The sequence below is a fragment of the Muscardinus avellanarius genome (genome assembly GCF_963383645.1).
Source record: "Muscardinus avellanarius genome assembly, chromosome: 4".
Taxonomy (NCBI): domain Eukaryota; kingdom Metazoa; phylum Chordata; class Mammalia; order Rodentia; family Gliridae; genus Muscardinus; species Muscardinus avellanarius.
In genome coordinates, this window is record NC_137789.1 from 157345799 (window position 1) to 157372676 (window position 26878).

General features: G+C 46.4%; 1 protein-coding gene across 10 annotated transcripts in view; it reads left to right on the forward strand.

The window, feature by feature from the left end:
- The window catches only part of DOCK1 (dedicator of cytokinesis 1), a gene marked incomplete at both ends in the record, with an annotated part of 504224 nt that overhangs the window by 97644 nt on the left and 379702 nt on the right, over positions 1-26878 (forward strand). For all 10 annotated transcript variants that reach the window (XM_080694979.1, XM_080694982.1, XM_080694983.1 and 7 more), the window contains 7 exons: positions 553-625; positions 5789-5892; positions 6925-7108; positions 12409-12506; positions 17495-17584; positions 17925-18025; positions 26090-26224. In XM_080694979.1, the coding sequence (XP_080551105.1) occupies positions 553-625; positions 5789-5892; positions 6925-7108; positions 12409-12506; positions 17495-17584; positions 17925-18025; positions 26090-26224 (785 nt within the window). The remainder of the gene's footprint in view (positions 1-552; positions 626-5788; positions 5893-6924; positions 7109-12408; positions 12507-17494; positions 17585-17924; positions 18026-26089; positions 26225-26878) is intronic.

Here is a 26878-nt window from a genome sequence, read left to right on the forward strand (position 1 = left end):
TTTCTTTCATCTTAATGTGACGACAAGAAAGCTTTTGAGCTGCAGCTGTGGAAGGTATTTGGATACCTCTGTGTTGGGTCTAAAATTGAAGATAGCCACGTTCAAAAAGAGAGTCTTCCAGCTGGGTGTGGTGGCGCACACTTGTAATCCCCGCGCTTGGGAGGCAGAGACAGGAGGATCGCGCAGGTTTGAAGCCAGCCGCACACGCGCTGGCTTAGGAGACCCTGTTTCCAAATAAAAATGTAAAAATAGGTCTGGGAGTGTAGTCTAGAGGTAGAAGGGCTTCCAGGAACCCCAGTACCAAAAAAAAAAAAAAAAAAAAAAAAAAGAGAGAGAGAGAGAGAGTCTTCCCAGTCGGATCAGCTGTCTGACCGAGCTGGGTTGGCATCTTTTACAGTACGATCGTGTTTAAATTTTGCAAAGACACTTTGCCTCCGGGAGGCCTTGTGGGGACGAGAGTACTGATGCTCTGTGCTGCTGTACAGATGCAGGGGAACAGCATCGGTGTCGGGGGATGCTGAGAATGGGCCTTTCATTTCCTTCTCCCTGCAGGTGGCCATCCCCATTGAGGACGTGAACCGCAGCCACCTCCGCTTTACCTTCCGCCACCGGTCGTCACAGGACTGTGAGTAGTCAGATGCATCTTCTCCTTGTGGTGCTTTCAGGGGAGGCTCAGGTGCACCCATTCTGGTCTCTGCAGGACTTGCCTGTCCTGCACAAGGAGGTCTCGGACCCTGAGCCATGTTTACCTGCCCTGGGAAGCATCTGTGAGCTGATCTCAGGAGATCTCGGTTTTCTTCTGGTCTTCTCACAAGGATTTGCAGTTCCTATTTCCTTTTGTCCTTTTGGATTCCTTTTCAGTCTCAGGAAAGTCACTCAGACACAGAGCCTTCATTTTAAAATGCAGCTCTTAATGTGCTTTGCCTTGGAACTGAGACCCGTGCAGCCCTTGGTCTTTCTTGGGGGTGGCTGGCATCTGGAGTTTGGCCAGTGTGTTTCTCCTCCACGTGGGTGCAGGATTGGCCGTGATGTCCAGCCCAGAGGAGGGGGAGAGAATGGGTATCTGCCTCGCTCACCTTCAGAAAGAATTTCTTATTGATCACTGAGGTGTGTCTCAGCACATTTGTTGAGGTAATCATCTAAGGATGTGCACCTGTGCGAGACAGTAAGTAAGACGTCACAGAAGGAAGACACAATCCCCATCCTTGGGCTCCGTCCCCATTGGGCGGTGGCTCACGTTTGGGAGAGAGACAGTGAGAGCTGGCTGCGGTTGTGAGTTGGGGAGGTCACTGATCACACCGGGAAGCCATGCAGACGGGTGGTGGGACCCTGGCTGGCACTGTCTCCTCCCAGGTGCCTCAGCACAAGCCTCCTCTGATCTGCACTTGAGGGTCTGAGTCCCTCCCTCCAGCAGCCCTGCAGCATGGTGCCGGGCTCCTGAGAAGGCCCCGCTCTGGGATATGGCAGCGGTCTCACTGTTTATCACAGCCTGGGTCCTCCATGCAGTGTGGAGTGTGCCTGGGTGGGCAGGCATACAGCCCAGCCTTCAGGGATAGTGAACGTACGCATGGACCTGGTGCGTGCATGCAGCCTCTGCACACGGCCATCAGGAAGCCTGGCCTGGTCCCTTAGGAGCTTGGGAGCGGGGGTCTGCAGAGCTGGAGCCCACTGTGAACCTCAGCTACCTGCCCCAGGGGATGGTTGGAGCAAGGGTGCCAAGATGACATGGGGTCTGTACAGAGGGCTGTGAGGGATGGAAGCAGGAGAGCATCCTTCCACCCCTTCTCCTATCCCAGCAGTGGAAGCCGGCCAGGGTCCCATTAGACGGGCATCAGGGGTCACTCTGAGTGGGAGAAGCAGCGGCTTGAGGCAGGCCAGCTACACAGCTAGGGTCCCCCATTTGTGCTTGTGTTAGGCCACCCGGCCATCAGGCCCCAGGTTGGAGTGCACTGGCCCTCCTACATGGCAGAAGCCCCAGGCGGGAGGATATTGGTTGACAATGCTAATGTTGACCGTGCTGGCATCGGATCTCACTCTGCTGTGTGGATCAGGCCTCACAAGAACCTCAGCAGATGCCAGTGTTAGCAGCACTATGTCTTATGCTGCACACCAGGGACTGCAGCCTAGAGACCCCGAGTCATCCTAGTGGTCAGAGAAGAGCTTTGATTAAAACCCAGAGCCCAAGTTGGGAGTGGTGATATCCACCTGGAATTCCAGCATTCGGAAGGCTGAGACAGGAGGATTGTGGTTTGTGGCCAGCCTCAGCTACTTAGTTGAGGCAGGCTAGCTGGGCAGCCGGGGCCCCTTTTTGCAATTCAGTGAGGCCCTGTTTCAAAATAAAAAATAAAATATAGGGCTGGGGGTGTAGCTTAAAGGTAGAATACCCCTGGGTTCCACCCCCAGTACTGCAAAGAAAAAAAACCCCAAACAAAAAAAGGAAAGAAAACAAAAAACAACACAGAGCCCTGGTCTGAGTGGGCCACTTCAGTCCTCAGCAGAGTGGCAGGGCTACCTCCATCACTTGGTCTTTGTTTAGCACCTGCTGTGTACACAGATGGCTGGGGGTTCTCTACTACAGAAGTTGGTCTGAGTGGGGCCTGGGTTAGTTTGCAGTCGTTATGGGATGGGTGGGCTGGGCTAGCACAGTGGCTGGGAGGGCTGGGTTGGGTGACGAGGAGCCTCTGCCAGGTACATCCTTGGCCACAGCTGGAGGGTGTGGCAGGCTCCCCCTGCCACGCAGGTGGGCAGCTGGGTGCTGAGGAGCAGCCAGGGCGCAGACGTCTAGGGAAGACAGGAGGCCGTGGTGAGCACGCTTGGGCTTCTCCACACACATCGCTCAGGACTTCAAGAGGGGGCTGCCCACGAGAGCCCAGGAGGAAGCAGGGCAGGGACTGAGAATTTCCGAGTCCATAGAGGACTGTCTCAAAATCATGCATTCCCCTTCTAACAAGCCCATTCTCCCTAATTAATAAATTACACTGGAGCAGAGCCATAGCTGCTCTAGCATTTTAATTTTCAAAATCCTTGTGTTTCTTGTCAATTTTAAGTGCTCATTACAGACAAGATGCTATCACGGACATACCAAGATGCATTTGCATAAGTAATGAAGCCTCCAAGGCCACCGTGTGCGGGGTCTGAAGCACACTGAGTATCGTGAGTCTGCTGCCAGCCGGATCGTGGGCCATCCGCTGCCCATGGTGGCCTTGGAGGCGCTGCTCAGGCCTGTGTGCAGACATGGGTCAGGAGCAGGAGAAGGAACCGCCAAATGCAAGCTGAGGCTAGTGAGAGAAAGACCGGATGGGGCCTCTCAGACCGGGGACTGTCCTTCTTTGGGTCAGAAAGTCTGGTCCTGAAGTGATATGATGATGCCTTCTAACAGGGTGCTGGCAATTCTGGAGGCTTCTCGATGGGTCACAGAACCTGGAGCCAGGAGCTGATTCTCCCTGGACCACAGGGGCCTTGTCTAGGTGGGACTCAGGGAGCAGGCAGCCTTGGCCATGTTCCAAGCATGAGAGGTCTCCTGCTGTGGTTTGTTGCGGTTCTCTAAGGTTTTTTATTTATTTATTTATTTTTTTACGGTACTGGGGATGGAACCCAGGGGCATTCTACCTCCAAGCTCCACCCCCAGCCCTATTTTTTATTCTTTATTTTGAAACAGCATCTCACTAAGTTGCAGAGGGCCTCACTAAGTAGCCGAGGCTGGCTGAGAACCCACGATCCTCCTGTCTCAGCCTCCCATGTACTAGGATTACAAGCGTGCGCCACCAGGCCTAGCTTGTAAGTTTGTTGTAAAGGAAGCCATCCACCTTGCACTAGCTGCCGACGCGTTTGTAATAAAGAGCAGCCCACTCCTTGGATGTAAAGATGCTGGCTGCGCATCAAAGCTGCTCTTTCTGGGCTTACTTGGTGGCAGACTCTCGCAAGCCACTGGCATCCAGTTGCCTTCCAAGCCGGGGTCACTTTGAGGAAGCCTGTTTTAATTTTTTAAAGTCATCCCAAACTTAAGAGGAGCTCTTTTTTGCCCTCTGAACATTAAATTATTTTATGTCTCCTTGCCGTTTTATAGAGTTACTTTTTAGATTCCTAGGCACATGAATTTTATTTTTGTTTCTCTTTTTGCTTTTGGTTGGTTGAACCTTCAGTCATTCAAGGAATTAGCCAGCATTTATTAAGTACCTACTCTATGCTAGCTAATACCAGCATGCAGGGTGTTAGATGAACAGGCCTGGTGTCTGGTATAGCGGGGTCTTGGGGGACATTTTGAGCCCCTGACTCAGGAGAGTAGATGTGTGGTTCTTCCCTGTCCAACCTCTGTCTTTTCATCTCCAAACATGCCATTTTGAGTTTCTGATTTTTCCTGCTCTAGAACTCAAATGCTTCTATCCCTTGACTGAAGGTGACAGCTTGCGGAATCATGGCAAGTCCATTTCCTCAAGCAGATTCCTTTCCCATCCCCGCGCCCTCTGCCCTGGCTGGCCCTTCGCTGTCACTGCTCTCCCGTCTCTGTCCCCGGTGGGCAGACCCAACGCCATACCTCTGCCTTCGGCCTCTCTACCTGGAAGGCACGCGTCCTGACTCACACGCCGCCCCTCACCTCGTCAGCCCTTCCTTGCCTCCTCTCCCGCCACCACCCTTGGGCAAAGCACCAAGTTTTGTTTTCTTTATGACCCAAAAGAATGTATTTGCATCTTGGCCCTTTCCCCAAGTTTCCTAAGTATTTATTGAGTAACTGTTGTATGTCAGGCACTATTTTATGTGCTATATAGTAGCAATAAAACATACTCTCTCCCCTTTTTTCTCTCTTTCTTTTTCTCTTTCTCTTTCTTTCTTTTTCTCTTTCTCCCTTACATTCCAGGGCCCAGGGGATAAAAAACAAACTATAACAGCAATGAGTTTACACACACACACACACACACACACACACACACACACACACACCCCTCTCACAGAGAAGGACTGTGGGTAAGAAGAGGACCATGGGGATGTAGCTCACTGGTAGAGCAGTTGCCTAGCACGCGCAAGTTCCTGGGTTCGATCCCCAGCACTGCAAGACAAAAATAATAAGAACAGATAAAGAGTATGAAGAAAAATAAAACATAAGTGTGGCGTGGGACAGGCTGTGAGTGGGCTGTGACTTACTCTTTAGGATGAGGTGTGGACTCTCGGGAGGAGGTGACATTCGGCAGATATTTGGGTGCGGCGAGGGTGTGAGCCCTGGCAAGCAGGTCCCCCCGAGGACCTTTCTTGTTAGAGGGAAGGAAGGAAGGTTCACTTTCAGGTGTGCAGGCCGTCTGTGCCTCATCCTAGAGGGTGGGCTGAGAGAGGAGGCTTTTATTTTTCTGTCTGGCTAAACAGTTTTGTCTCCACGCATCATAGCCCCGTAGGCTTCCTGGGCTCAGCATCCGTGTGTTAAAACCACACAGTCTCCTCATTCCTGCCTCCTAGGTGCTCTTGGATTCTAGTGCTGCGGCCATTCCTGTGCAGTCGTCTGCAAAACCATCTCACTCTTTACTCTGAAATCAGTTTTCAAGTTCCTGGAGCAATCTCATCCTTGCGATTTGGTTTGAAATTGCCTTGGGTTTACAGATGAATTCTAGGGCGATGCATCCTTTTGCGTCCGGGGTCTTCCTCTAGGTGTATGTGGCTCATTTCTCCAGGTCTTCCCACTGACTTTCATGTGTGTCAATATGATTGTGTAATAGTTGCCACAAAGCTAGCTTTCCTTGTATTGTGCAATGCTGTTTTGTCATGACCATGGTTGAAGATGTTTATCGATTTTTTATTGCAGCGAAGGACAAATCCGAGAAGATATTTGCACTAGCATTTGTGAAGTTGATGAGGTACGACGGGACCACCCTGAGAGACGGGGAGCACGATCTTATTGTGTACAAGGTATGGATGCCAAAGCATCGCTGCACTGTCGCACTCTGACCTTTCGCCATCTTTATGAAGAAGCAGCTAGATGGCTATTTAATTATGTAAACAGATATTTCTGATGACTGGTCCTTTGGCTGCTCTTCATGAGAGAAGACGACAGACAGCAACACATGAGATGGCTAAATAAAACGGCTGTGGCTGTGTGTGGTGGTGCACGCTTGTAATCCCAGTACTTGGGAGGCTGAGCTAGGGAGATTGCAGGTTCGCAGCCAGCCTCAACTACTTACTTAGTGAGGCCGTCCACAACTCAATGAGATCCTGGTTGTTTTTTTTTTTATTATTTATTTTGAAATAGGGTCTCACTAAGTTGCAGACGGCCTCACTAAGTAGCTGAGGCTGGCTGCGAACCATGATATTCAGGTCTCAGCCTCCCAAATGCTGGGATTACAAATATGCACCGCCACGCCTGGCTTTGAGATCCTGTTTTAAAATAAAAAAAATAAGCCGGGCGTGGTGGTGCATGCTTGTAATCCTAGCATTCGGGAGGCTGAGGCCAGAGGATTGCAGTTTGTGGACAGCTTCAGCTACTTAGTAAGACCCTTTGCAACTCAATGCGACACTGTTTCAAAATAAAGAATAAAAAATAGGTCTGAAGGTGTAGCTCGGAGGTAGAATGTCTCTGGGATTCATTCCTATAATTGCAAAATAAATAAATAAATAAATAAATATTAAAAAATAAAGTCGGGCTAGGAGTGTAGCTTGGAGGTAGAATGCCACTGAGTTTAATCCCCAGTATTTCTCACACACACACTCACATACACACACACACACACACACACACACACACACACACACACACACATTAATAAAAAGGCTGTGAACACATACTAATTTAGAGTGAAAAAGGGAAATTATCAGAATATATCCTGGAGTACGGTAAAAAAAGCACATATGACGGTTAAGAGGATGAAGGCCAGCGGAGCGTGGGAAAGCACGGGTGTTGCTGTCTGGCGTGCTGTTTGACATTCCGCGTTGCTGAACCCACAGGCCGAAGCCAAGAAGCTGGAGGACGCGTCGACGTACTTGAGTCTGCCCTCAACGAAAGCCGAGCTGGAAGAGAAGGGCCACTCGGCCACCGGCAAGAGCATGCAGAACCTCGGCAGCTGCACCATCAGCAAAGACTCCTTCCAGATCTCCACGCTGGTGTGCTCCACCAAGCTCACCCAGAACGGTGAGGGGGTGCGCCGCCGGGAGCTTTGCTCCCTCCTTGGTCCTTGTCCCGTTTGGGCTGCTTGCTGAGCGGGGGGGAGGGGGGGATTCTGCGGAGTGTGCATAGAGTTCCTCTGTCCCTCACCAGTGCACTTGGAGGAGGCAGGTACAATTTAACATTTACCATTCATTTTTCTGGTTTGGTCTAAAGACGAACCTTACAGGGAGTAACTTGGGTTAGAATGGATTTTGGCCAAAGGAAATATAGCGTGCTGCGAAGGAAAATGTCTGAGATGTAGAAGACAGCAAAGATCCAGGATTGAGCCCTGGCCTGATATTAACACTGGGAATTAACCCTGGCTTGACCTTGAATAAGTGTGCTTGGAATCTTTTTCAGTTTTATTCTTGTTTGTGGACAGGGGAATATTGCCTGCTTCCATAGCTCTTGGAGGGTTTCATGAGCTGTGGGACATGAGGGACCTGTCCTTCTGGGGTCTTTCTCCATCTTTGCTATTCATTGGGATAACTACCAGTTATTTTTGTTCTGGGATTTATTTTTATTTGTTTGTTTATTTATTTATTTATTTACTTACTTATTTGGTGGTACTGGGGTTCCTGGAAACCCTTCTACCTCTGGGATACATTCCCAGACCTATTTTATACTTTTATTTGGAAACAGGGTCTCTTAAGCCAGCGAGGCGGACTCTGAACCTGTGCGATCCTCCTGTCTTCACCTCCCAAGTGCGGGGATTATAAGCCTGCGCCATCATACCCAGCTTGTTCTGGAATTTAAATCCAGAGATGTTCTACTTCTGATTCACACTCCAAGCCCTTTGTTCTGTTTTGTTTTGAAACAGGATCTCTCTGGGCTGCGGAGAGTCTCACTAAGTTGCTGAAGTTGGCCTGGAACCTACAATCCTCCTTTCTTAGTCTCCCAAGTCCTAGGATTCCAGGCATTCACCACCATGCCGTGCCTGGCTCTTGTTCTCTTTCTTTGGAAGGGCTGGTTTGCATCATTTCCAGTCCTCCTCTCAGTGTGAGAGGAGGCCCCTTGCTGATTCCCACACACAAAGCAAAGTCAAAAATACAACTCACTCAGCAGCAGATGCCTCTGTCCCCAGCAGCCCTGGCTGGACACCTCCGAGTGCATTGCCACCACCTGCGTCCTCCGGCGACATCGCTGTCCGGACAGGGTACTTCTTCACCACACGCTGGCCTTGTTGCTGTCACTCCATCTGGAAGAGACACAGACTCCTCCATACAGATCTTTCATTTAAGAAGCACATCCCCTTAATGTGGCCAGATTGCAGCTGTGCAGAGTGGCTTTCTGCTTCCTTGAAACTGAGCTTGGAAATCCAATTTTTCCTCTTAACTGCCCAATGTGGACTATGATTATTAATGTCTGCTGCCATCGGGCGTTGCGTCCCTGGGGGCCGTCAATCATGGCAGTAGTTTTGGATTTGGCAGGGGCAGGCGTCTTTGGGGTTTTAATGGGATTAACAACAAGGACAAAGGAAACCCGTCATTTGGAATTCTGGACACTGTAGCGGAGGTGCGCATGTCCTGTGGGCTGCGGCACCTTCCCGGTGTTAGACGCTTTTCAAACTTCCTTCTCTGGTCTTTGGGCGCTCTTGTTCTGAATTACACAATGTAAAGCTTCCCCACTGCAGGTGTCTTGAGTAAACTGCCTGGTGTGTGGGCTGATGAGTCACTGGGAAGCTTTCTTGGTACTTGGATACATCTGGATTAAGACACTTTAAGGCCCTGTGGATACATTTGGGTATAAAGGATTTTAGGCCACTCGACTACATTTGTCTCCTGTTACCTTTGCCAGCAAGGAAGGTAATCCCCGGGAACAAATGCACACTGGGTGGGTTGCATCTGTACAAACAGGACTGTGGGGGACATTAGAAAGCACAGGGAGCTTTCTAATGTGGCGCCCAGGGAACGGGGACAGGGTCAGTTGTTCAGGCCCCAGCTTGGGACTGGGTTGTGGGAACGAGGTACCACAAATGTGACTTCTGGATGTGGCCTTCATTGCCCCCAAGTGCCTGCCAGACCGCAGCTTCCTGCACACTTAACCCTGACAGAGGCGAGTCTGCAGGTCACCACCGCACGTGTGTGGCGCTTCCGTTTTATTGGGAAGCGCACGAGCCAGAGCTGCTGTATCGAAGCCACTTGCTTACATGTGTGTCATGTTCTCAGAACATCTTTGGATGTTTTTATTTGGAACCTAAACGTATTTTCATCTTCAAAACACTGAATAGCACGTATAACCCACATCTCCCTGGAAAGAGGATTGGAAAGCAGGAAATCTCCCAGGTGTCCATGTTCGGGTTCACAGCTGCAGGGTGATTAACCCCTGAAGCCCAGGGAGAGGGCGCCCCGGCCGCTGTTGCCAGGCAACAAGGAAACTCCCAGGCCACTGCTCCTGGAGCACAAGGGGAAGGCTGGTGGCTTTGGCTGCCCCTTTTGGGGATGCTGGTATATCAGGTGAGCTTCTGCAGCAGGCCACTGAGCATCAATCCCAGATCTCATGTGGGGGTGTCATGTTTCAGAAACCATGATTTTTCTTTTCTTTTTCTTTTTTTTTTTTAACTGCAAACTTCCATTACTTAGGGAAAAGCTATGGCTGAATTATTCAACAAGGTTTGTGTTAAATATCTCCATCCTCTGCATTACGCTGGATGCTGTGGGAGATAGAGAAAGAAGTATAAGATGTGAGGCCCATTCTCGATCAGTTTACTGTATAATTACAGAGAGAGGAGTCATGGAGCAAAGAATAATTATGGGCCCACTGTGATGACCCCCCAGGAGTGAGGGCATGGGGAAGGGAGGGCCTTGTCTCACTGGGGTAGTTGGTGGAGGCTGGGTAATCTTGCTTTAATCAAAAGACTCTCCTCTTCCTCCTCCTCTTCTCCCTTCTCTTCCTCCTCCTCTTCCTCCTTCTTCTCTTCTTCCTCCTCTTCCTCCTCCTCTTCCTCCTCCTCTTCCTCCTCTTGTTCCTCCTCCTTCTCTTCCTCCTCCTCTTCCTCCTCCTTCTCTTTTTCTTCCTCTTCCTCCTCCTTTTCCTCTTCTTCCTTCTACTTCTCCTCCTTTTTCTCTTCCTCCTCCTCCTCCTCTTCCTCCTCCTTTTCCTTCTCCTCTTTCTTCTCCTCCTTCTACTTCTATTCCTCCCCCTCCTCTTGCTCCTCTTCCTTCTTCTCCTTCTCCTCCTCTTCCTTTTCCTCTTCACCCTCTTCCTCCTCTTCCTTTTCCTCTTCCTCTTCCTCCCCCTCCTCTTCCTCTTGCTCCTCCTGTTCCTCCTCCTTATCCTCCTCTTCCTCTTCCTCCCTCTTCTCTGACCCCTCCTTCAGCTGTTCCTTCTGTATGCGACTTAAATTTTTTTCACACTTGCAACCCAGAGGTAAATCTCAGCTCAGTCAGATACCATGGGCTTCCAACTTTGCATAAGTGGATTCCAGGCTCTGAGTTGATCTCCACCCATGAAACACTGGCAACTTGTGAAATGGAAGGCTCCCTTCAGCCTAAGACTAAGGTGCATTGGGGTGAGATGCAGCCAGCCCCATGACTTCACTTTTAATTAGAAATTAAACCACGGGCCCTCCACGACAGATGCGTGGGCTGTTGGTGCCAGGTCACCTCGTGGGAGGACTGCTGCCTTTGGTGTTCTCTGCCGGGCACTCTGCTGTTTTCTGTATGTCGTGGCCTTTCATTCTTGCGGCTGCCCTGCCAGGTACAGAATGCTGCAGCCGTTGTTTGGATGAGAAACTAAGGTAGAATGAGTGTGCCCAGGGTCCTGGAGCTACCCGACTCAGCCGGCATCTGTAGCCAGCATTGGTGGCCACGTTCCTCCTGTTCCAGTACCCGTGGCTACTGGCCCTTTGTGTTGGAATTTTCTCCTTTGTTGATTTTACTGGAGAGGGGAGAAGTGAAATAAATGAGAGATGGTATTTTTCTTTTCAGTAGTAAATGAAGGTCTTTTCTTTCTTTTTAATGGTTATTAACATTTTTGCAGGCGAAGTTTCTGATGAGCATAAACAGTAAATTAGAGGCACTCTGCTAATTGCATTCTTGCAAATAGTGAGGCGTTAATATAACATGAAGTGAAAATGTGTAGGCATAGGTACTTTCCTGGAGAGGCTTTGGATTCCATCGTTGTACCCTAAAGAGCATCTTGGTGTCTTAAACAAAATCCTTTAAATGAAAAAGAAAAGTATTCTTGGAATATTTCAAAACCAGTCTATTTGACCCTTGGCTTTTGATTAAAAAGGCGGCCAACAGAAACACAAGCAGCAGAACAACACATGCATGCAAGCCGGGAGGACTCCCTCAAAGCAGCCGTGCAAGCCGGGAGGACTCCACACAAAGCAGGCGCAGTTGCTCGGGATTGTTGAGGACCTTGGGGTTCTGTCCCCTTGCGTCTCCAGTACTTGAATTTGTGTTAATTATTTCATATCATTTTATCTAAAACAAACAAACAACAGCCCAGATGATGTTCTCAAACAGGAAAAGCTCACTTGCTGAAGGTGCCAGGGTGGCTCTTTCTGGCTGGGCCGATTTCTCCAGGCCTGGTGGTGCCCAGAAGCTGCCTCTGTAGGCTGATAAGGCTGGTTCTTTTCTAGGTTCCCAAATGCACTTTTAAAGTTTCTACATGAAGCTGGGCGTGGTAGCGCATGCTTGTATCTCCCCCTTTCCCCCCTGCTTGGGAGGCAGAGACAGGAGGATCGCGCAGGTTTGAAGCTAGCCTCGCTGGCTTAAGAGACTCTATTTCCAAATAAAAATGAGTATAAACTTGGTCTGGGAGTGTAGCCCGGAGGTAGAAGGGTTTCCAGGACCCCAGTACCACCAAAAAAAAAAAAAAAAAAAAAAGAAAAGAAAAGAGAAGAAAACAATCAGAGAGAACCAGGAAGGTACATGGAAAACAGTTCATGGTAATGCCATTGGAAGGAACGAATTCAGCTGTACTGGATGCTAAATGTGTTGCTACGAAGTAATGAAATATTTGACAGCTGGACCTTTTGAAATAGGTTTAATATTCCTTTTAAAAAAAATCTTACAGAGGAACTGGGTGCCGTGGTACACACCTATAATCCCAGTAATTGGGAGGCTAAGATGGGAGGATCGCAGGCTGGCGGACAGCCTCAGCAACCTGGTGAGACTTTCAGCAACTTAGTGAGACAATTTTATAAAATAAAAAATAAAATGGGGCTGGGAGTGTAGCTCCGAGGTAGAACACCTCTGTGTGCTCGGAGGACGCGCCTGCACTGTGTGTGAGGGATGGGTATGGCGGCCTGCGGCTGACATTCGCTCTGTTTGCAGTGGACCTGCTGGGCCTGCTCAAGTGGCGCTCCAACACCAGCCTGCTGCAGCAGAACCTGCGGCAGCTCATGAAGGTGGATGGCGGAGAGGTGGTGAAGGTAACGTGGGCCGGGCTCAGCTTCATCTTGCTCATGTGCATTAATGGCTGTAGGCACTGACCTCGAGTCACTCAGGATTCTAGTTATAATCCCTTTAGCAAACAGCACCATCTCCCTCTCAGGGGACCTAGCGCTGCTGGGATTGGGGTTTGGTAGGCTCCATGGGTCAGCTGCAAAGGGCTTTGGAACCTGCTTTGTCTTGGGGCCTGTTTCCTCTTCTGATGGGTCGTCACTGTAGCAAAAACAGCGGTGAGATGGAGGCCCCCATCGCCAGTTCAGGGGGTCACCATAGCGGCTCTGTGGGGCGCTGTTAGGGTTAGGGCTTGGGGTACAGAAGAGGCGCCCTCTGTGTCTGCTTGCTTCTTCTCCACAGTCATCATCACACCTGCCCGGGATCTTCCATCAGGGGCTGGAGCCCCTGTGGCCTGGCAGACAGACCAGAGCACTGAGTCTTGTCTTGGTAGTTCTCTTCCTGTATGATCTATACTCACTTTTGGCTCTCACAGTGGCTGGAGGAATTTTAGGTGCTGGTATTTCCTCAGGTGATCTGGGTTTAGGATCTCTGTGAGGTCCAGCACGCAGAGCAGGTTGACCTGGGGTGGCTTTGAACACGCCAGGTCTGCGAGAGTTTTTTTTTTTTTTTGCGGTACTGGAGATGGAACCCAGGGGCACTCTACCTCTGAGCTACATCCCCAGCCCTATTTTTTATTCTTTATTTTGAAACAGGGTTTCACTGATTTGCAGAGGGCCTCACTAAATAGCCAAGGCTGGCTTTGAACCTGCGCAATCCTCCTATCTCAGCCTCTCAAATGCTGGGATTACAAGCGTGCGCCACCACGCCCGGCTTTGTGAGCCTTTTTTTCTGAAGCTGCTTATCATGCTGATGCTTTCTCTGGGATTGGGCTCTTCTCTCTCAAGTACCAGACAGCGTGCACAGGAGCAAATGCAGTGTTATTTCAGGATGCTCTGACCGGGACAGGGGACGCCAAGCTGGTCGCCGACACGCGGTGTTTAGTGTTGCGGCCCCTGCAGCCGCGCCTCAGTGCTGCGGCCTTACTTTCTTCCTCTCCATGAGAGGTGCCTGTGGAAGGAGACTGTCTTATCTCTTTAAAATTAATTACTTAAAGTGGCCTTAATTAGCCAGCAATGTGCTTAACTTCAGAACGAATTAATCTGGTCGCACTACTTGCCTCAATTCGTTGTGTAACCGTTCAAACATATCCTCGCTTAATCTTAAAACTTTAATCATCTTTTCAGTCCCGGTCTTCTTCCAATGGCTTGGACAACGCTAATTGCATTTTCAACTTCCCCGGGTTCTATAAATTCCCTGGTTGAGATGGAAACTGGGTGAATATGTGAACATACTGTAGACGACACAGTGACATTTGTCCTCTTTCAAGTCCCCCTTTCAAGTTCACATCAGGAATTTGCTGTACTTCTGTTGACCTGTTCTCAACCAGGAAGAATGTGGAATCACCTTCTGCTGTGCCCACCGCCATATCTACTATGGTGTCACATCTGATTATTCATCCCTGGGCACATTTCCCCATCTCTCCTTCCCTGCTAAGCGCGGTGCTGGGACGGCCTTCCCTCCTGAGCACCGGTGCCTAACTTCATCCTTTCCTTTTACTGATGCACCCGCTCAGTCTGTGCCCCTCAGGTGACCAGGCTGTTGAGTCATGCAGCTGTTAGAGACCAGCCAAGACTTGCGGAATTCCCCAGTTGTCTGGGGCGCCTTCTCTTTATTTAGGGATGCCTAGAGATGTAGACTTTCTCCCTTTTATTCCGGCTTCCCATGAATATAGATGCAAAAATTCTAAACAAAATCCTAGTGATACACATCCAGAACCATGTCGGGAAGACTGTACATCAGGACCAAGCTGGTTTTGTTCCAGGAAGGGGAGGCTGGTCCAACATACACTGACCAGTACATACCGTTCACCACATAAATAGAACTAAGGACGAAAATCACAGGATCATATCAGTAGAAGCTGAAAAAGCACTTGATAAAATCCAATAGCCATTCATGTTCAAAAGCGCTGCAGAAAATTAGAATAGAAGAAACTTAACCTCAACATTATTGATGCAATAACAATAAACCCAAGGCCAACATCATATTGAATGGGGAAAAACTGCAGAAATTCCCTTTGAATTCAGAAACAAGACAAGGATGCCCGTTATCACCACTCCTTTTCAATACAGTGCTTGAGACTCTTCCCAGGATATCAATGGAATGCAAACAGGAAAAGAAGAACCCAGAAGATCTTTATCTGTAGATGACATGATCCTACATTTAGAAAGCTAAAAAAACTCAACCATCGGTATATTTATAATTGGCAGCAGAGAGATGGCTTTGCTTGATAGACTGATGAAGGTATTAGCATATGTAGTAATAACATGATCTCCTGTTAAGTGAGAGTGTCAAGATGATGGCTGTGGTCCTCCAGTGGGTGGTCTCAGAGAGAGGATGGGGTGTCTGAAGAAGCCCTTGCATGGCTGCTTGTGGGCATCTCCAGCTGCTTAGCCCTGATCACCGTGGCTATGGGCCAGACAAGGGAGGGTTTGGCTCTGTCCAGTATGTTTCTGGGCTGCTGACCATGCCGTTTGTCTGGGTGGGACTGGTAGGCCTATTCAGATACTTTGCATGAAACTGTGATGAGCCAGAGCTTGGCACCTGGGGAGGCCATTGGCAGGAACATCAGACTGTTAGCAGATGGTGTCAAGTTTTGACCTTTGCAAAGATTTACAATCTGAAAAGCATGGAAAATACTACAAAAGTAACAAGATGGTACAGACGCAGAAAATCAAATGAGTTGATTAAGCCTTTGTTGTCCAGACCAGAATGCCTCCTGGTCAGGGTGGTTTCATTCTCTTCCATGTATATGTGACATTTTCCAGTATAAATTTGGGACAGTAGTTGAGTGGAATACAAGGAGGATTCGTGCCTCAGTGAGTCTCGGATCTCTTGTTGGGGTGGGGAGGCCATGTTCCCTCCCAAAGAGGTGCCGAGAGGCTTCTGTCTCCTGGTCCCAGAGCTTACGGTGCAGGCGGGCTCAGTGGAGAAAAACTCATCTATGAGCCGGTTCCTTGGTTTGGTGCCCAGGCTCAAATCTGAGATAATTTTAGGCCCTCTGAGGTCTAGAAGGACCTTGGGATGTTGTGTACAAGCTGGACCATCGATGAAGAATCTGGACTCAACATCTAATTTAGCCATCCCTCTGATGTCCCCGCTATGTGATCACCTCCTCCATTCCCCCGTTTCAAGATAAGCTGCATCAAGATCACTCTTCACTCTGTACAGTCTGGTGGTGTTTAGTATATTTATAGAACTGTGCAATCATTACCACCATCTAATTTCAGAACGTTTTCATTACCCCAAGAAGAAACCTCCTACCTGTTGGCAGTTGCTCCTCACTTTCCCTGCAAATAATAATCTTTCTGCCTCCTGAGATTTGCCTATTCTGCATAGCGTATAAATGGAGCCGTACAATATATGGTCTTCTGTGTCTGTCTGCTTTGATGGCATCCATGTGGTAGCATTTGTGAGAACCCCATTCCTTCTGTTTGGGTAACCCGCTCTTGTGTGGACAGGGACTGTTTACTTGTCTCTTGATCCGTTGATGGACATTGAAGTTGTTGCCATTCTTTGGGAGCAATTATGAATAATGCTGCTATGAATATTTGTGTGCAAGTTCTTATGAGAATATATATATATATTCCTTTCTTTTGGATGTATACCTAGGAATGAAATTGTTGAGTCATATGGCAAATCCATGTTTAGCTTTTTGGGGAATTGTCAAACTTTTCCCCAAAGCTATTGGACTGTTTTCCATTTCTGTCAGTAGTAAATGGACTAGGGCTCTGATCTTCTCCATCCTTTCCCCCACTTACTGGTGCCCATCTTCCTGATTATTGGTGTCACAGTGAGTATGATGTGGTCCAGTGTGGCTCCAGTGTGCATCTCTGTAATCACTGGCAGTGATGCGTCCATTCCTTCTGATGGCCATATTCCATTACATGGCGTTTTGAGTACTCTGGACTTCTCCACTACAGGGGTCGCAGCACTTTCAGTGTAATCTTCTCTACCCTTCCTCCACATCCTTCAGGGTGTCAGGGGAGGGAGGCTTGATGGCTTCTAGCAAGTGTTTAACGTCTAGACTTTTAAAAATTGAATTCCTGATTCATTGTCGCTCAACATGGTCATATTTGAATGGTGAATTTTGGTACACCCTACAGGCAATTTATCAGTTTTTCTTGGATTGATAAGTGATTTCTGGCATACTGCTCTGTATATTAATTTCAGAATCACTATTCTTTTCGACCTCTGGGCATCTCTTTTTCTCTCATATCAAACTTAAAGGCATTCTACCTCTGAGCAAGACCCCTAGCCCTATTTTGCTTTTTCATTTTGTAATAGAGCCTCATTAGGTTGCTGAGGCTGGCCTCGAACCTGTGATCCTCCTGTCTCAGTTTGCTAAGTACTCGGATTATAGGCACCTGAACATCTTCGTTGGTAGAAGATCCTTTATCATTCCTAGCTGGGACCTGTTCCTGTGGGGCTCTTGCCCACTCATGGTGGGAACCCTGAAATCAGGGTGCATGGATGTCAGCTCTTCCTAAGCATCAGTCAGGTTCATGATTCTTGCATTTATTACACTGTTGCTTACTTGTTTTTGTATGGTGGGTTTATTTATTACTTGTTGTTACCAGCCTGATAAAAACTAGAAAGAGGGTTGGGAAGGTCTCTGGGGAAAGCAGTAGGTACCTCCCAGCTCTGCTCTCCCCTGGCAGACTCTGGGTGATGTGTCTTTGGTGCATGTAAGGGCTGAAAAGGTCCCAGAAATGAGGAGCTCTGTATGTAGGTAGCGTTGGGATGAGGTGCGTATTTGGAGTTTCAGCAGAGATGACAGTGATTCTGATTCTAATTCTGTTTTGGGGGAGATGGGTACATGGTTGGCTTTGCCACCTGACGTCCTGCGTCTGTGCAGTTCCTGCAGGACACTTTGGATGCCCTCTTCAACATCATGATGGAGAACTCGGAGAGCGAGACCTTTGACACTCTGGTGTTTGATGCTCTGGTAAGGGGCATGTTCCTTTCATCTGCTTAGATATGGAGACGTGGGGGAGGGGCCGTTCTGCTGAAGCCTTCAAAGGGGGAGGGGCTCCCTCAAGTCACCTCTAAAGCCTTCCACTTGCAAATCCAATAGAAGGCCAGGCACTGGAGAAGTGAGAAGTTTCTTTTCATGGGAAATGATGGCTATGCAAATGTCATTTCTAGGGTAGGAAGATATAAATGGGGCCCAACTCCTGCCTGAGCAAGTCACCTTTCGTTTCTTCACATTGTGTTACATGTGGTTCCGAGAAAGAGTCCCAGATGGTTTTCATCATGGTGCTGACAAAGTCTTGTTGACTCCACAGGTTTTCATCATTGGGCTTATTGCTGATAGAAAATTCCAGCATTTTAACCCTGTTTTGGAAACCTACATCAAGAAGCACTTCAGCGCCACGTTAGCCTACACGTGAGTGGTCTTCAAGCCGACGCTCCTTTTTCTTGAATGTTTGATATTTGGAGTCTCTCTTTGGCTGTGACTTTTGTCTCGGACTGTACATTTCTCAAGACTCTGGATTGACTGGGATAGTTTTTATTGTTTCCCGCTTAACAGACCTAAGAATCTTGTTGAAAGAGATGCATGATAAATTATCGGAACATTCTGAAATAAATTCTTGCTCGCCTCCCTACCTCCCATTCATCTTTGAAAATTTCAGTTTATGTTCAATGATGCTGATGTATGGGTGTGGAGTGCCTGCCACGCTGTGGCTTCCCAACAAGCCTTTGATGAATGAATACATGGATGTGTTCCTGTTTTGAGGTTATTGGTTGTTTGGTGTGAATAAATTTCAGTTTTGTTCTCTTCAGTACCTCTTTACTCTTTCAAGAGTTTCTTCCCTTTTATAAATTTTTTCTTGGGGGGGGTTGTACTTGGTATTGAACCCAAGGACATTCTCTCTCTCTGAGCCCCCCCCCCAACCCTGTTTTATCTTTTATTTTAAAACAGAGTCTCATTGTCTTGCTGAGGCTAGCCTTGAACCTTTGATCTTCCTGTCTCAGCCTCCCAGTTACTGGGATTACAGATGCATACCACCATCCTTGGTGGTGCCTTCTCTTTTGCTTCACAAGCTCTAGCTATAACTGACTTGGGTTCTGGCTGCCCATCAGGTAGCCCTCTCCCTTCTCCTTGGGAATAGGCCAGGGGGCTGGTAAATAAAGAGGGAAATTCTGGGGTTTGGACCAGAGAGGCAGCTGCTTTCCAGGAGATGGGCTGCCTGAGTTGAAATGACAGCTCCTAAGAGATGTCCTTTATCAGCTCTGTGATTTGGGCAGGTTGCTTATCATCTATAGTCTTTAGACTTTCTTTCTTTGAGCAAAAACAGTTGTTACTTTGTTTGGGAATTGTAACGAGTTACCACATGGAGGGTGCTTGGAAAAGACCTGGGTGGTAGCAAGCGCTCAACAATCGCCAGGTTTCATTACTAGTGGATTTACTATGCTTCGCTATTTGCTCTCACGTGCTGAATTTATTCAAATTTTGTATTATGCCAGGTGGCCTGAAAAATAAAAGTGTCCATCCTTTCAGAACGCCCCACTTAGAATTGTTAGAAATGATTCTCTGCACTGTAAATTCGAGTTAGAGCTCCTGTGTGTGTTTTGTAGACACTTGGGTTAAAACCCGTGTTCTGGGCTGTGTGTAGCCATGAGCTCAAGCTCACTGGGCCGTGGCTCCTGAAGCTCCTCTGATACAGCTCAGACCTGAGCCTACATCCTTTCCCATCCTGCTTGCAGGAAATGCTTATGCAAAGTCAGAGATGGAGCCTGCAGTGGGCAGAGGGATTCGGAAGGCCTCAGGCGCACGAACAAGCTGTGACCAGTCTTATATTAGCATTTTGCTAATAAATTTTAGTTTGAAACTTTTGGTTCCTTCCGTGGAGATGCCCAGTTTCTCGGCATGTCCTGTAGTTCCTTACAGACTGCAGGGAGGAGAGATGGGCTGGCACCTTCTCCCTGTAGAGGCTGAGCCAGGCCCCTGCAGGGTCCTGGGAGTGACCTGGATCCTGCTATGGATGTGTCCTGCTCACCATCTGGCACTGCCTTCCTAATTCTCTTTCCTGTTTGAAACGTGGCCAAACAGCTCTTTTCAGATTAAACTTCATACTTTAATAGCAGGAAAGCATCGCAGTGAGAAGCCCCGCCCCCACCTTTGCTGGCCCCGCCTCCCCCTGTGGTGCTCTGGGGGCATTTACTGTGTTGTTGGGAAAATAGAAATGGAGAGTTATTTTTCTGGCACGGTACTCAATGGAAGAAGCACAAAGCAGCCTTTTATCTTTAAGATATGGGGGACTGGGATAAGAATCAGGATCCTCCCATTCAGTCGCTGAGCTCCCTGAAAAGGAGATTTTTATTTTGGAAAATGAGTATTCTTACCATGTTGTGATCACTGCACAGCTCTGGGGGTTCTTGAGTATATATTCAGTTCTCATCAAACCACGGGGGCTGCCCCTGCATTGATGGTGTGTTTTCCGTACTCCCTGGGCCCTTTGGGTACAGAGCAGTGGGTACTAAGTATCGTGTACCAAGTACTGTCTCAAGGGTCTTCTTTTCTCCTGCTCCCTAGAAGGCCTTGGTAGGCACCGGCTTACTTTAGACTCTTGACACTGTTCTCTCTTTCCTTTGTTAAATATTGTGATATTTAATCTTTCTTCCCAAAGAACTGTAAGAAGCCGGGCTTGGTGGTACACACCTGTTATCCCAGCATTCAGGAGGCAGAGACTAGATGATCGCTGTTTGCTGACAGCCTCAGCTACATAGCGAGGCCCTTCGCAACTCAGTGAGATCCTGTTTCAAAAATTTAATAAAAGATTAAAAAATAGGGCAAGGGTGGAGCTCAGCGGTATAATGCCCCTGGGTTCCATCCCCTGTACCCAGCACACACACACACACAAAAGAACTCTAAGAAAAGAAAAAAAATGAGCAATGGCCATCATTTTTAGTACTTCAGCTCCACCCGAACCCCCCTGTGTAGGTAGTTCTGGGTGGCTGGGCACCTAGGGCATGGTCTGCACTCGTCCAAGTGGGAAGGGTGGTATTATCTCTGGAGACTCTTCCTCCACACAGGCGGCCTGCCCGGGCTTCTCTCTGTCCACTGGGCAATGGCTGTGTAGCTGCTGCTCCTCGCTGACATAATTGATAATCCATCTGATCTGACCCCCTTGCTGGTACCAAGGGGTTTGATCTCTGCATAGTTATAAGATGGCCTGGCAGATTTATTTTCTGGTACTGGGCCATTCTCTTTGCGAATCATTATTTTTTATTCCTTTCTTTGATTAATTCGTTGGAAGAATTCCCAAAGTGCGTTCTATGGAACGACTTTTTTTCTTTTTTTAAGCAGGAATATTAATAGGGGTGAAAAGAAAAGGTGTCCTGAAGTTTGGGAAAATAATTTAAACCAAGTGAAGTGAAAGAGACTTCATGCAGGGACTGTAGATGTTTCCCTTCCACTGAGACCCGTGGGGAGACATGGTGCTAAGCCGGGTTTCCCAAGGGATGGGCCGTGACCCTGGGTGCCCTAGCAGGAAGATTCCTCAGGCCGAGCCTCAGAACACAGGTGGACCATGCTGGTTGGCCTGCTCCTCTGGGAGGTCAACCTTCTTGGCTGGACTCCTTAACCTGATCAGTGATAGATACTTCCACATCTGCTCAGGAACCCAAAGGCTTTTTATTGTGACTTCTTAGTAAAATAGCCAATCTTTGGTCATTGATATTACCATTAAAGTTACTCTTGTGTCTTTTACAATAATCTTGAAGAATAGTCTGGTCTCTACTGGCTCAAACTTATCCAGAAATACTGTCTGTACCTAAGCAGATTGTTTTTAGGTTTCTGATGCCTATTTAAAAGCCACAGTGAATTCCTGATTACAGGGGAAACTGGTGTCTGGAGACATATGGTTAACCTATGTGCTTAGGGGTCCTCATCATACTAGTTACATGCGTGCTGCTAGTATTTGGAGAATTGTAGTAAGCCTACCTAATATGCTAAGACTCATGCTATATTGAAGTTAATTTAGCTCTTCTCTTCTTATTGAGAAGGTGATGGGGTGTGTCTATACAGCTCCTAAGGAGATTTGGCCTGAGCGACCTATGACCTACGGCCTAAGGCAAAACTTTAAGTAAAGTGATTCAGCAAAAAAGGGGCAAAGATGGCTCCTGGAGGAAGCTAGGAAGGTGTGGTTTCCCCATTCATTATGGGTGGGGAGACTGAGCGGTTTTTCCCTTTCTACCTTTAAAGGAGCTTTCCGCACACATGAATGGCTCATGTACTGGCCTGGGATTGGCTGTAAACTACGTGCTAGTGATCTTTATCCCGGATAGGCTAGGCTATTTCTCATGGAAATTCCCCTCGTGGCTTGGTACTATATAAAGGATGGCTTGGAGAGAAATAAATGAGATCTCTCTTGACTTGACTCCCGGCTCCTGGGTTTGTGTTCGAGTCGTTGGTACTCATCATCTCCCCAAGCCCCGTCAGCTGTCGGGCTGGATTCCCGACAAGAAGGCATTGCCTGAGGATGGTCCTTGGAAACAAAGATGATTATATTATAAGCCAAAAAGCTGTAGGGAGTATATATATAGCAGTTTAGGCCACATTAAAACTTGCTTGTTGCCATTACAGCCTTCATCATTAGAAATAACATACAGCATAAAACATTTTTAAAATATTACATGGCATCAAATGAAAGTTTTCTGTTTGTAATGCTGCATATTCGAGACAACAACTGGGTTTATTTTTTATAATCCTATCTGTATCATCAGTATATGATCATATCAAATGAGATTATGTTACTTTTGTTTATTTAAAATTTAAAAACGTTTTCAAAGCCTTTCTTTTTTTGCATGTAGATATAGTAAAACTCATTTCAGAAGTTTGTACAGTTAACAGTTTATATCTTTGTGATCACTGCCCAAGATAAGATACAAAACATTCCCGCCCCCACTCCAAGGTCCTTCATGCCCATGAGTTACTCTCACCTCTACAATGTAGGTGTCTCGATTCCCACATTATACCTTTGTTTCACTTGCTCCTGCATTTAGTGTTGGTGGTATCCTACCTTCTGTGTTTGGCTTCTTTCCTTTAAAATAATTATTTTGAGATACATTTATGTTACCTGCACGGTAACTTGATTTTGCTTCTTTTTATCGCTGAATAGTAATCTGTCCTATGAATAGACTATTCTGACCTGTTCAGCCATTCTCCTACTGGTGGATAAGTGTGGCATTTCTAGCTGTTGGCTATTCTCAATAAGGCTGAAATGAATATTCTTGTTTTATGGACCTAGGTTTAATTTTCTTGGATGACCATTTAGGCCTTGAAGTCCTGGGCCAAAGGTATAAGTATAGTTTTCTTCATAAGAAATTGCCAAACAATTCATACCATAAACTATATATTAAAAAATGCAAAGAAAGCCGGGCGTGGTGGCGCACGCATGTAATCCCCACACTTGGGAGGCAGAGACAGGAGGATCATGCAGGTTCGAAGCCAGCCATGCACGCTGGCTTAGGATACCCTGTTTCCAAATAAAAATGTAAAAATAGGTCTGGGAGTGTAGTCTGGAGGTAGAAGGGCTTCCAGGAACCCCAGTACCACCAAAAAAAAAAAAAAAAAAAAAAAAAAAAAAAGCAAAGAAAAAATGAAATAATCAGTTTTATGTACCCAAATAATAGGGAGATGGAATTTAAAATACAGTATAATTACTTTATTATTTAAAACAATAATCAAATAAATTTAATGATAAATGAAATAAATTTAGTGATAGTGAAATCACTACACTGAAAATTATAAAACATTGCCTAAATAAAGCTTAGAAAGAACTATATAGAAATATATACCATGTTCATGGATTGAAAGATAACATGTTGCTTGAATTACTTTGTTCCTAAATTAGTCTATAATTTCATCACAACCCAAGTCAAAATCCTTATCTGCTTCTGTGAAGAAGTTGACTAGCTGATTTAAACATTTATATAAGTATGCAAAATGCTTAGAATACTCAAATAAATTTTCAGAAGATGAACCTGATTTCAAGATTTTCTATAGCACTGCAGGAACTCAGTTCATGTGGTATTGACATAAAGATGGATGAAAATATTAACAAGAACATGAAGAATGTTGATGCGACCCACCATAGACCTGCCGCGTTCTGTTAACTGTATAGCAGCACAACCCACCTTGTTTTTATGTTAGTGATGTTGGAGCCTTCCCCTCTAGGATCCCGACTACTCTATTTAACAGCCGTGCAGTATTCAGTAGGGATGCATTCTAATGTATTTAAGCAGTCTTCAAACAATGCACTGTGTATAAATTTTTACTACTGCAGACGAGGCTGCAATAAATGTCATTAAGTACATTTGTAATTATTTTTGTAGGAGAGATTACTAGACATTCATTTCCTGACATCAAAGGATTGAGGATTTTTCATTGCTATTCTCTTCCATATTGCCAGTTTTTCCTTTAAAATGTCCTTGTTTAGCCAACAAGCAGTGGTATGACTTCCCCATTTTTGACTATACTAGGCACAATTTTGATTCTTGCTATTTTATTTGCTTATGTGTATGGTCCTGAGCAGGGCTCAAACCCAGGGCCTGGCTCATGCTGTGTTGTTCCAATACTACTGAGCTACATCTCCGGCCCTATCTTGTGATTTCTAATTCCCAAATTTATTAATAAAGTTAATTAATTTTAAATAAGATATTCCTCAACTTTCATTTGTTTAAATTAGCCTTCTCACATACCCCAAAGCATTGATTAAACCTGATGTCTTATATGAACTTTCTGGTTTTTTAAAGTAGTGAAAAAATTTAATGATTTTTTTTTCTCATTTTGGTACTGGGGATTGAGCCTAAGGGAATTCTACCTCCAAGTTACACCCCCAGTGGTTTTTTATTTTTTATTTTGAAACAGGATCTTACTAAGTTGCTGAGGCTGATCTTGAACCTGCAATTTTCCTGTCTCAGCCTCTTAGGTTCTAGGATTACAGGCATGTGCCACCATGTTTGGCTTCTGTTTGTTTTTATCAAGAAAATTTTTGGAAAGATATCTATGAACTAAATACTAGAATAACTTATGAAGGTATGAATTCTAATCAAGTATCCATTATACAATTTATTATGTCAGCTCTATAATTATGTCTATAGTGGGATGGAAAATTTAAAAAGAATTCTAATCAAATTATTATTATTATTATTATTATTATTATTATTATTTACTGGAATTGAGCTTGTGGACATTCTACCTCTGAGCTAAAATCCCAGACTGATTTTACTTTTTATTTTGAAACAGGGTCTCACTAAGTTGCTTCACTAAATTGCTGAAGCTGTCCTCGAACCTGTGATCCTCCTGTCTCAGTCTCACAATTCAGGTGTGTACCACCACACGTGGCTTCTGGTCTTTTTTTTTTTTTTTTTTTTTGTACTGGGGTTCCTGGAAGCCATTCTACCTACGGGCTACGGGCTACACTCCCAGACCTATTTTATACTTTTTATTAGGAAACAGGGTCTCTTAAGCCAGCGTGGCTGGCTTTGATCCTCCTGTCTCCACCTCCCAAGCGCGGGGATTACAAGTGTGCGCCATCACGCCCAGCTCTGATCTATTTTTATGTGCTATAAAATGTGTAAGATTCTTTGTCATGGATAAGGTTTTTAGTGTTCTCATTTAAAGAATTACTTCTTTTCAGCTCACAACTGTTAATATTAGACTATGAGGACTATAGTTATGCTTTTAAAAGTAACTTTTGAGAGAATTATATTAAGAAATATAGAAAGTTATTTAAAAAATCTTTCCATGTATCTAGCCATGCTGTTTTCATATATATTTTTTACCTTTTGAATGAGGATTCTTTGAAAATTTATGAAAAATTTAGGAATGTTTTTTATTTAAAATTAGACTTCTAAAACTTTTATTTTCAGTGTAAGAACTCTAGTTTTAGAAAACCAAAGGAAAAGGTGGCTGAGATGATTTCTAATAATAAATATGGTTTCCTCTCATGACTTTTTTTGTTATGGTAAAATAAAATGTCCATAACATATGTCTCCACTATAAAGTACACAGTTCAATGGTATTTAGGACTTTCATGATACTGAGAGCCAGCACCAGGCTTAACTTCGCTTACACTGTGTGTGTGTGTGGGGACGCTGGCGATTGACTCGGGGGCATTTTACCTCCAAGTTATACCCCCAGCCCTTTTTACTTTGAAATAGGTTCTTACTGAATTACTGAAGATCTCGCCAAGTGCTGAGACTGGCTTTGAACCTTTGATCCTCCTGTCTCAACCCCCCAAATATTAGGATTACAAGTGTGCACCACCTCGTGCACCTTTGTAGTTACCCAATGCAGTGAGGTTCAAAGTGATCATGTGTTTATGTCAGGCCCACAGCAGCTCTTGGTGTGCCCCTCCCACCCCCAAAGATCAGCTGTGACACATCCAGATAGAGATGACTTTCTGACCTGCTTGTTAACCTGTGTTTCCTTTGTGATCAGGAAGCTGACCAAAGTGCTGCGGAATTATGTGGATAATGCCGAGAAGCCTGGAGTAAACGACCAGCTGTACAGAGCCATGAAGGCTCTCGAATACATCTTCAAGTTCATCGTGCGCTCGCGGATCCTGTTCAACCAGTGGGTATCTGCGAGGACTCCTTCATGCCCTCCTTTTCCTCCCTCCTCCCTTCCCCTTGGTTTTCTCTGCCTCTTCCTCCTCCTTCCTCCTTTCCTGACTCTAGCCCTGGGGCGCTCTGTCTGATGGGGCTGGGGTCAATGGTGTCCCTGCTCCTGCAGTCCCCGCCGCGCCCTGGCGGGGGCGCTGGCCCAGCCTGACCCTGTGCCTGCGAGCCGCACAGGCAGGCACTCAGCTGTCTGCTGAATGTGTTTGCGATGCTGTGCACGTAGTGCTGGGTGTCGACCAAGGTCTCCGCAGTTCTTTCCTGTATGTCTTTATATAGCAAAAAGCCCCAGAAGAACTGACAAAAATGAAACCCGCGAGCACAGGGAGAAGCCAGAATCAAGTTAAACTGCCTCGTTTGGGAGGGCTCCGGGGCCCCCTCTTTCCTTCCCTCTGATTGGAATGCTGTTTTCTTTCCCGGGAGGTGCTCCAGCACACGTGCTTTCCAGGGCAGAGGGCGTCCAGGGGCTTGAGCTTAATGGCAGTTTTTTTTTCTGTTATCCAGATGAATTCAAGAATTGATTTTTGAATTTTAAACTAAATTGGGGCATTTTTGGCTCCATTATTTTGTAGAGAATCTTAATGTTTTACATATTAACATTTATAATAGA